We start from the raw sequence: 11,491 nt of genomic DNA on the forward strand, positions 1-11,491 counted from the left end.
ACAGGACGGGGCTTGAACTCGCCAATTTTTGTCCGCGAGGACACTATCAACGAGTGTTATGGTTCGTTTCAGGATCAGTCACAGCCAAAAGAAATCTTCATGGAACTGTTACGTTCAATTCATGGACTAAAACAAAAGGCTTCTTCTAGAATCGTTCATTGCACTCGAAAGAAAATATGAGACAAATTCTGCAGTGAAATTTTCTACAAAAGTGACAGAAACGACGCAGTTTTTTCTCCTCTTTATGGTTCTTGCCGGACATTGTTTAAAGGTCCAATGCTATCTTGTACTTTTCTGTGGAATTATCGAAAATAATTAAATATTTTGATAGATCTAATATTTTCAATAATACTCGTCAAATGGATGGAGTACATTTTCCCCAAAATGCACACCTTGCAAAAAGAAGAAAGGTATTACAAATGGGGTGCAACAATGATCAGGAAGTGGGAAAACAGTTTTTTTACTCTGCAATCATTCCCGCGCGAGTTGTTCTAAAAGATAAGCCACCTTTGCTAGTGAGGCCCTAATGGAGGTTGTCATAATTTCACCCCTGAGTGAATGGAATTGTTGAGATGTGGAAGTGTACATATATTTACATATAGATAGAGATCGATATTATCAAAGTGCTGTGTGTGTGGGAGGCGAAACACGGTACTCTGGATAGGCATCACTAAACCAATGCGATAGGGAGGAATCTAGACTAATTTCCGTGTGTCCTGTCACAGATCATTTTCATGGATCATGTTGATGACAGGCACGGTGGACACCAGGAACCGGATTGTAACAGCTCACGTTTATTGATGTGTCCGAGTCTCTAATTCGCCTAGAATTTGCTTCAAGGTACCTTCTACTGATTAATTTCTCGGCTCCTTACATACAACAAGGTTTATGCTGGTTTGTAAATGGAAGGGACAGGATCAGATTCAAATGAATTGCTGTAATCGCGATTTTGACAGAACCGTAAAAGGGAGCCAATGTGAACGAAACGAATGCCAGGAATTTAAACTGGAGACCATGTACTTTTAATTTACAGGTAACACTAACCAATTAATGGTGTGAAAAGTGATCCACAACTTATCGGTTGCAGAATTCTTTGCATCGAAGGCTATGGATTTAAACTTTACAGTTAAAGAGGAGCTTGGTTCAATCTTATGCTTGATTAAACCTTTAATCTGAACCAATGATGACTCTGAAAACATATAGCTGGACCAAACTTTTATATATAATGGAAATAAATGGGATCCTAACCCTCAATCTAAGTATAACATTCCTATGTGTCAATCCATTTACTCAAATTACACAGTAGCCTGATCCAAAAGTCAAATGTAACTTAATGATTAATTCATCAAAATTAAACTGTACATGCTCATAAACAACGTTTTTAATCGTTTTTCTTTCTACACGGTCCCCAAGTTGAAATCGGGCGGACAATATTGCTCATTACGTCAGGAAAGAGCGAGCGTTGGAACTTTTAACTCGGAAATAAGCGGGGTGGGGGGGGGGGGGGGGGAGAGTGAATAGAATTATTCTATCCTGCAGTTTGTTGCCTGTCCCGTTTGAGCTTTCTGAGGGCTCATTTGTTGGCTACTGCACCGTTCAGAAGGCTGCACCGAACCAAACCTAGACATCGTTTTTCCTTCACGAGCTACCGAGGTTTAGTGCTGCATGAAATCCGTCGATATTTTTAAAGCTGCAAAGGCCAGTGGGTATGGTAGATGGTTAAAGCAGCTGTTCCACACAGTGCCCACATTAAAGGCGTGCAAACAGATTTGGGTTATAAGGCAGCAGAATCAGCTCCATATGTCCTGGTTGTTTATGGTCACTTTGGGATTTAAACTGCAGCATCTGTGATACAACAATAATCATCATCAACAGGAAATCCTATTTACATCTAAACACGTTGACAGAAGAGATCCGACTGCAGTTTACTGTGCTGGCCTATGGTGAAATAACTAGACAGACACGACTGGGGCTATCAGCATCTCTGTTATAGGAGTAAGGGTGAGCCTGTGTACACGAACACGCCACATTAATATTTACTACATTAAGTGATCGCCTTGCATTTGATAGGTTCGTTCTTTAGTATTAATATGATTTTGTATTGGGAACACTTATTCTCTTGTACACGAGAATATACTACACAGACATTATAAAATTCTAGAATTTTGATAGCTAAAGGTTGGAATTAAAACCGATATATCGTATTAGAGGTTCCTGGTTTATCCTGAGAACGAGAGAATTACTCTTCTCAAGGTAAGCCAACCTGCCACAATCATCTACACCAGAGGTTCCAGTTGTAACATCGCTGCCCGCACGTGTGCATCTCAATATATTCACTGGTACAGTTTATTTATTACACGGGACGAAATTGAGTCCTAGGCTTCGACTAGTCTTCCTTTGCTTTTCATTGCTGCAGTATAAATATAAGCATTTAATACGCGGCTCTCGCGATTCAAGATTAAGTGTTGACTGGAACTACCTTGGCTTGATCAAAGATATTCCCCTTCTAGAAGTTATCTTTATATACAGAGTACATGGTTCAGGACTAATTCTGAAGTGTCAAGTCCTCAACAGATAGGGGACGAAATATAATTGAGTTTATATTTCTCAGGTAAAAGTTAACCTACCAATCAGCATTTTTGAAAAAAAAAATGTGGATTTAATATTCGAGGTTTGCTCGTGGCAATCTAATAAGACAATTGAAAATCAAATTAAGCTTTAACTTTAAAGAATGCAACTTTGAAAATTAACTTTCATCCCGAAGCTGTAAAATAAGTTATATTGACTAATGCCTTACGCATTTTAAATCTTAAACAATAATTACAGAAGCTAACAAGACTAAATGATACTGCGCGGGTAATAACCATTAATACGCCATAACCCTATATTCGGCAGAGCTGCGATTTATGCAAAGTTAAAAGTTACTGTGGGTCCTAAGTGAATTTTGTCAATTTTCTAGTCTCGAGAATGGATTAAAACAAAACCAATAAGAACTAATTTGTGAGTATAGCTTTATATCAAAATTATTCGCATCAGATAAGGACAAGAGTGACTATTTCAGGACGCAGACGGAACTTTTAATCTGGACGAGTTTCATGTCCCAAAGAATAAACAAAGAGCCGTGGTCAGCTTCGCAATTTGTTTTCCCGGTTTTGACATTATACAGATTTTAAACAAGCGAGAATACTCTGCACCAACGTAAGTTAGGTTAATGTGGAAAATTCTACCTCACTGTGTTCGCTTATGGAAAGATTTTCTTTCCGTTGTTCTTATCTGACTTATATACCATTATTTTGTATCTCCTACTTTTCTTCTCACCCTCGCACACACGAGCCAGATCTCCGTCAATTCTACATTTGAAAGCAGTGTAAGAACAAATCTCGAATCTTGATTTCCAACTATGATGTTTAGACATCAAGAATTTATATTTGCCTTTACATGATTTCAAAAATAGCCCCCAGTTTTATTACCTGCGAATCTTAACAAACGCAATACTGGTGACAGCATCATATTGGGGCGACTATGATACTTGGGGAATGTGACATAGTCGGGATTGGGATATTGTTATTATATCATATTTAATACTATAATTATTAAAGGAATGCAATGTCAGGAGGAATATGACCTTATGAGGTATTATTAGTGGGGTGTAACATTAAGATAATTCGATAGTAGAGGAAAGGAGGTATGGGAGAGAAATGACAGGATGGGGATATGACATTAGAAGCACTATGATACTGAGAAGAATGTGACATTAAGGAGAATCTGGGATTGAGGGAATGTAATATTTGGGACAATGTGAGATAGCAGGAATGTGGCACAAAGAGGAAATTTGACTTTGAAAGGAGTGTGATATTACGAGCGGGAGATGGAGCTGAATCGAAGCTCAGCTAAATTAAATTATCTTCCCCCATCCCCCATCCCCTCCACCCCACCCCATGCCTACTACAAACATGCTCGCACAGGCAGCACCTTCGTGTAACAAACTAGTAAAATACAAGCAAGTTCGAACATTCCACGGATTCTTCGCAATTAACTTTATTTTCCAGGTGCTTGTGGTTTGAGCTGTATCTGTTCTGATCATTTACAAGATGTCCCGGGGTTCTCGAGTTCTTTAAGGAGTAAATGTTCATAAAGCCGGAAGTCATCAAACTTCCTTTATTACCCAAAATACATTGTATCTGACGAGTTTACACAATACTTTCACTCCCGGTCTACGTGGCTATATTTTGGTCCTCAGGAGTGGAAACCTGGAAAGTTGGACAATATTTCGGAATTTACTTTAATGAAGTTGTTTAGACTGTAGGCCATACTTTATGTTAAACTGCACTGAGGTCTGATTAAAACGCCATTAATCCGTCATTATCCATTACGCCGAGATCAAGGTGAGAAATAGCACCTGATAGTTTTATAATTGAAATAGACTCTAAATTTGTCCGTACTCAGTGGGAATTTCAGTTCTAAAGAGAAACAAACACTGGAAACAGCAAAGGATGTTATTATGAAACAAAATTGCTGGAGAGCCTCAGCAAGTCTGGCAGCATTTGTAGAGAGAGGAAGAGAGAGACAGGGTTAATGTTCGAGTCTAGTGGCCCGTCTTCAGAACTGAAGAAGTTCCTGAAGAAGGGCCACGAGACTCGAAATGTTAACTGTATTCTGTCTCCACAAATGCTATCAGACCTGCTGAGTTTCACAGCACTTTCTGGTTTTGTTTCATATTTCCAAAATCCGCAGTTCTTTGCTTAATTTCAGGGACTGCATTATTCTGAAATAATTATTGACCAGAGGCAGAGAGAGTGCACTGGTGACAATCCGTTTGTTAATAAATTGACACCTGGTTTGAAAATGCCGCTTCTGGATGTTAAATTGCGCACCTGGTTTTATAACTTACATCCAAACTCCTGCAACGTGAATTACACGCTAATCCGCCCTGCGGATGTAATATTTCTGGTAGCAAGCATCTTCAAACTAGCTTAGCTAAAGCTGTGGTTAAAGTTCGCTTCCTATAAAAGACCGATTGTCATATCACTATCAGGGTTACAATGAGGACAGAATTGGTCCTTTTAACAGAAAATATCACTTTTTTTTTAGGAGACATCTCCACTGGTCATTTTGCCAACTTGCCAGGTAACTGAAGCCAATTTTAAATTAACTGGACAAGTACCGGTTGAATCTATTTAAAATTTAGATTTCTTAATAAAAAGCCTTAGGTGTATAATGTGAAGTTCGGCAATAAATTTGGTCAATCGCGCAACACGGCGGAGTGCATTATTGTTATGTATCTGTAGATTATAACTCCTATCGTATCTTATTATTTATCATTCCACAGGCTTGATACATCGTCCATTTTATGGAAAATGCAATATAGTTTCATTAGCTCTACTCGAATTTTGCTGGTAGCTAAGAAGTGAGTGGTGTCCGAGGAACAGGGGAGGGGTAAGATTTTCACTCCCCTTTGAGAAAACTCGCAAGCAATTTATAAAATGCACGCCGAGTTAGAATTGGGGACTTTTAATACGCACAATGTTCGCAAATTGTATGTCAATTCTGAAACTTAATCGCGTTCGTTTTCTCGGCACCTCTTTGTTCGATACTATACTTACACAGACCAAACTCTGGCACTGGGACCGGGAAGTCAAAGAACACTTTGCAATAATAATAACAGAATCAAAACCCTGCAATTTACAGTGAGCAAATCGACCTCAGCACACAGTTTACAATGGGAACGAGAGATTGAACAGATCAAGCTAGAGAAAATCCTGTTAAATATTACTTTGCACTTAAGTTATAAAATTATTATAGACAAAGCTTGTACGTACAACCAGGGAAGCATTGTCGCACCAGTGGACATACTTTTCTTTATGGTAGCAACCCATGTATAACGGGCACTTTACAGCTGTCTCTCAATCTTTCTATCTAATGATTAAATTGATTTTGTTTTCGATCACAGATGAATTCTCTCGGACTTCTTGTTTTGTCGTGTTGAATTTAGAGTAATTTCTCTCTCTGCTAAGTGTCACGCACAGGATTAACTTGCGGAATTAATAAAGCGAATAGTAATTACAAAACCTATAATTAGACAAAAATAAATCTTTTAGTGGAGCAATTCACTGAGATGAGGATGAAGAAATCCCGCCAATGCTGGAGGACAGGAGCCACCAGTGATATGCTCAACTCCAATCGCTCTCGACTTGATTCGCAGCAACCCGGCCGCCTTGAACAAATCATAAGAGCTCCATGCGAAATAAAACCAATTTAAACCACTTTTATGTTTGCAACTGCAGTTAGCTGAATGGAAGACGGAAAGCGAACGCTGATAGTGAACGTTACACTTGGCCTTGTTTTTAATTTGATTGTGTATCACTGAGATTGAAACTGCAAAAACATTTCCACCTGATACCAGGAATCATTTTATTTTTAACAAAAAAACGGGGGGAAGACATCATCGGGTTGTGTAGAGAACAGCTCCCCCACCTCCCCCACTCACAGATCTATGGGAAAAGGCAGGCTCAATAATAAAGAAAACACACATTTGGAAACTCTGCGTTGTGGCATTCACTGTTGTCCGATCCAGTACCCGGTAAATTTGTTTCGCATTGTGCATGTTACAGGGGCTGCTGCGGTTGTACCGTCATACCACATCTAAATCCAGTCGTGTTTAGTGAAACTTGTCAGGTTGCGTTCTGATCAGCGAGCCATAGCTTAAACATAAGCCAATAGACCATACAAATCCTTCACACAAACCGAGAGAAATAGTGGGAGGAAGAGAGCCGGGCAAAACCCATAATCGGAAGTGTGAAAATAATGAAACATTTGTATTATAAACTGTCACTTTCCCCTTGGTTTAAATGAATTTTTACTTAGCTTTTCTTCCCTAACCAACTCGTTGTTGTCAAGAGCGCTGCATATAGGTCACAATGATTCATAAGTACCAGAACCCGTAATCATATGTTCCACACACACACATTCATCGCCTATTTTTCAGACAGTGCCTCAGTAATGCAAAAATTGGAAAAAAATTCTTTGACTAACGAAATAAACCTGTTAATATACCATTGGCCAAATCAGTTAGCTATTTAAAAATCAACAGGAAAAGATACTTGCAACATTAAACTAAAACTTGCAATATGTTCGCCTTTGAGTCAGAAACACTCATTCGTAAATAAAGCGAAGTATACTTCTTTTTTCTCAATATACTTATATAATTGAGAGGATTCGACTAGGTTAAAATAGATTTTTTTTCATATTGACGAGTCATAGTAAATAATTGTCAGCGTTTGCAAACAATGCAATCGCCTTCTGCCGGACTGAGTGTCCAACTAGTGCAAGGATACTGGGTGCAGCACAAAAAAGCCAGTCACTTCACTGTAAACTTAGCAAGTATTTACGCTCTGTTTATTTCAGATATTTTAGTTTATTAGTACAAATTGCCCAATATAACAAAAGCACCGTGTCATAAATAACTGAAGGTTTAATTTTAGTTAAATTCCTCTGGATCTTTTTCTCCCTCTAAAACTATTACATTCGCCTGAAGTGATTAGAAACATAATTTTTTCTGGTATGCATATAACTCATATCAAGTGTTCAGTGTATTGGAGACTGTACCTGTACATCGTCCAATCCGTGATGATTGAGGGCATGAAGAGCGAGTGTGTCCACCAGTCCATGGTTGGCGTCGAGGCCGTGGCCGGAGTGGAGCAGCACGTCAGGCCGCCGGATCCCATGGTAATCCCGGCGGTGGTCGAGGCTTGACAACTGGGAGAGACCTCGGGCTTGATGCAGGATGCCCTGTTCAGCCGCCACCTCCTGACGCTGCCTCTGTTGCCACGGGTGTTGCTGGGGTTGGTGCAGGGGGCTGGCCAGAGAGTAAGGGTCGTTGACGTGAGCGTACGGCTCCTGGCTCTGGGGGTAGGGCAGAGGCTGGTAGGGCGGCGGGAAATAAGGCGGCTGGAAGTCCGAGGATGGGGTGTGCGAGAGCGGCGGGGCCGTGGAGTAGGGCGCCTGGCTCATGGAGCCGAGCTGGGCGAGGCGGGCACTGTGGCTACCGTTCATCCCATCGTGCCGATCCTGGGTGAGAGAAATCAAGAGATACGATCATAGGAGCGGAACTCACTGTGTGCATAAAAGATAGACTGGGCCAAAACTATATAATAATTCCCTTCCAGTTTTAATATGACTTTATGTATAGTTGATCTTGTAAAAAAAAACTTATTTTTTCCATGTCATTCTTACTTTCGCTTACAGCTTGGTGCCATTATTTTAATTGTTTTTCTCTGCTTGACTTCTGCCTCGATTTAAAACTACATCTGCGCTCTCCCCACCCCCACCCCCGTAAGTTGGTGGGATCAAATAGATCGGCCACATATCTAGAAATAAAACTGAGTCCCAGCCCAAAGGAAAACATAGCTCCCCATCCCCTTCACATGCACGCAGCCCCCGGTTTACGTTGTGTACCAACGTATTAAAGTTGCACCATGTGGGAGCTGTATTGTGAAATGTGAAAAGTTATCCAAAATAACGAAAGCGATGAGGACAAAAAAAAACAATGCGAGTCAGGTAAACCATCTGTAGTACATTACTTGGTAAGACCGGCTTTGTAAAAATTTCTCCCAGACGATTTCATCAATTTAGATTCCATCCCATTAAACGGCCCCGTTTTCCCCTCTCCGCCGTGCTTACCATTGCAGCGTATGTGTGCACCAACATCTGTGCGATCTAGGGACACCAAATCCCGAACAATCCCAGTTTCTTGTTTCTATTTTTGTTTCAATCGGAACACACTCCAAAGAATTAGGAGAAAACGAGCCCAAAATCCATAAAGATCCGTCTGTCGGGGATATGTTTGAAAGAGGAAACCAAGCTATAGGAGTTGGAGGAAAGGATTGGGTCCGATTTTCTCTCTCTCTCTCCTTCTCTCTCTTTCTGTCTCTCTCACTGAGTCCGGGCTTTCTCTTCTATTAAATATCAGCAAATCTCTAATCAGCCGAGCGTGAACGAGCGCCGCGCGTCCCCGACACGGCTCCGGGGACGCGCACTTCCTGTGTCAAATGGAACAACTCCTGATCTGGGAGGGAGAGGAAAGTAGCGAAGGAGCCGAATCGAGACATTTACAAAGAAAAGCCAGAGACGATATAAATACGTTTTGCACATTGTTTATTAAGACTTGTCAGCGCGCTCCTCAGCTCTCACTGCTCGCAGCTTCTCACATACCGGATGCAAAGTGACTGCAGCTGGGGAGGGGGGGGGGGGGGGGGTGTAAATCGTCCAAAGCCCAAGGATAGGGGCTAAAAAGACACAGGCTATTCGTAATGCAGATTAACCGTTGATATTTTACAGAAAATAAACACAATTTTTAAAAGATCTCCTTTTATACGTAGAAAAGAAGCACATAAAATAACATCAATTTCAGTCTGGACTTTGTTCCAATCTTGCAGCAAGATAACTTGGTGAAAGTTTGAGGGACGTCTGGACGGTGGAAGCCGGCAATCGCTGCGCTGTTAGGTTTTTTCTACCCTTTCCACAGTCCAGGGATGTTGCCCCAGGGCTTGTTTTAAATCTGAATGCACTGAGCAGTTGGCGTCGCTTGAGGCTTCGCTGCTTTTGAAACCAGTATGAAAGGACTGGCCGGCCTGCTGCTGAATCTTTCCCGAATTTCCACGTCCGCTTCAGCGTCGGAGAAACGTCGCCTCCGCCGATAGCAAACCAAAACCAAATACAGTACATGTTTGTTTAGTATCATTTTGTAATAGTTCGATGAACGTGTGGAAATGAAATTAGATTAAAAATTATTCAGAGCGCGGTAATTAAATATTCATAAACTCCTTTCTGTGCAGAGTGCAGGTAACTGCACTGTAGGTTTCTGTGCTATAGTCGACATATCAACATTTTCGATTTAATGATTAAATATTGCTATTTTCATACAAAAGAGACGTTTAACAAATTATCTCCGGAGTAAACATCAAGGCGCACACAATCTAGCTAGGAACTCATTTAAAAGTCTTGCGTGGTGCTTCCTTTGTGTAGCTTTTGTTAACATCACTTCAGGTACTCAAGTCTTTTTTTAATCGTTCCTGTCCGTCTGTACCGTACTTACTCTTGCAGATATTTTGAAAGAAGTTTCAGATTGCAATAGCAGCAATGTGCAGCATTCCTATTGCAATGTGAAAGCGCGCTGACAAAATCCCATTTACATTTCCAAATTAATGATATTGAGAGGACGATGATCATTAACAGGTGCAATACATGAATTATTGGATTAAGTACGTAGGTCCGGGATTGTGTTCATGTTCTTCCTTCCAATTGCTCTTAATCGGCCACCCTTACTACTGTACTAGTTATATTTTAGTTAGAATTTACCCGTCAAATGAATGGGAGAATTTAGAAATGGCCGCTAACACGCACACAGACCCTTCGTGCAACCGAAACATGGGTCGAGGGAGATTAGACTCCAATTTGTTCGACAGGAGCGTGGCTCAATACAATAACAAACACCAGAACAATAATTAAACTTCGCTGCTACCTGTAAACCAGACTGCGTTCAGAAATATTCCGTCCTCACTCCAACGTATGAATATCCGCAATGCTAATAATACAATAATGTTTGGGTCAGTTGTAATGACTATTTCGTAGCGGGATTGCCATGGGGGATGGCTGATTTACATTTTAAATCCCCAACGAGTCAGTTATATTTACTGTGGTCGCACCATTATACATATAACTCGAACATTAATAATTCAATTTCCATACAAAAATGCTTAAGAAACAAAACCGTACAAAAAATACTTTCTCAAATTTCTTTAAAGTTAAACCCATCAACTAAATATTATTAGAACGCCCCCTCTCAAAAAAGACACAACTTAATTTAGAATGATCTTTATTGCAACAAGGATTGGATTCGGACTCTACACGATATTGATGTGTAAATTCAATTTGTAGTTTGTGGAAGTAGTCCATTTAGATCGAAAGGCATTTGAACCTTTGCGAGAAACGAGAGCTTTCTCTGCGATTTCTAAGAGAAATAACATATATTTTGGCCATCTGGGGAGAGATGCTGTGTGAAGAAAAGGCTGTGAGAATAGGAATTGATAAAAGAGGGAGTTCATGCTTATGATGCGTGTTTGGTTGCACGAGAAAGGATTGTCTCTTTTCAGTTCAGAGAAACGATGTCTGTAAGAAACATAGAGGAATGGGGTAGCGGAGTGGGGGCGTGGGGAAGTGTAGGTGATTTCTAATGTACAGATGTACATTGTTGGTACTAGTGCCTCTCACTGGTGGCAATACTGGCGCACTCGATGCACTCGATTCTTCTGTTCATTCGGTTGCATTGCCTCGACCTCGGTAACCATCACTTTGTGGCAAGAACTACACCGTGAAAAAAAACCAAAGCTTTTTGAATTCTGACTAGAACGATTCCTCGAGGCAGCTTAGACGAACTGTTTACTGATAATGCATTTCATTATGAATGCTCAAAATATTCCAAAACAATCACAAT

At 40.5% G+C, this 11,491-nt stretch overlaps 1 protein-coding gene and 1 long non-coding RNA gene across 2 annotated transcripts in view; one reads left to right on the forward strand and one right to left on the reverse strand.

The window, feature by feature from the left end:
- The window catches only part of tfap2e (transcription factor AP-2 epsilon), a 78,762-nt gene extending 69,645 nt beyond the window's left edge, over positions 1-9,117 (reverse strand). Inside the window, exons 1-2 of the mRNA XM_043717717.2 lie at positions 8,680-9,117; positions 7,606-8,067 (exon numbers count right to left, since the gene is read on the reverse strand). Coding sequence (XP_043573652.1) covers positions 7,606-8,067; positions 8,680-8,706 — 489 coding nt within the window. The 5' untranslated portion in view covers positions 8,707-9,117. The remainder of the gene's footprint in view (positions 1-7,605; positions 8,068-8,679) is intronic.
- Positions 4,251-6,379, forward strand: LOC122563671 (uncharacterized). The gene is made up of 3 exons (XR_006315691.2): positions 4,251-4,385; positions 5,092-5,127; positions 5,330-6,379. It is a non-coding gene; the product is annotated as an uncharacterized LOC122563671 (long non-coding RNA).
- Positions 9,118-11,491: the final 2,374 nt, after the last annotated feature.

Source organism: Chiloscyllium plagiosum, unplaced genomic scaffold (genome assembly GCF_037043375.1).
Source record: "Chiloscyllium plagiosum isolate Xiang-an unplaced genomic scaffold, Cpla_swu_hap1 HiC_scaffold_30, whole genome shotgun sequence".
Classification (NCBI taxonomy): domain Eukaryota; kingdom Metazoa; phylum Chordata; class Chondrichthyes; order Orectolobiformes; family Hemiscylliidae; genus Chiloscyllium; species Chiloscyllium plagiosum.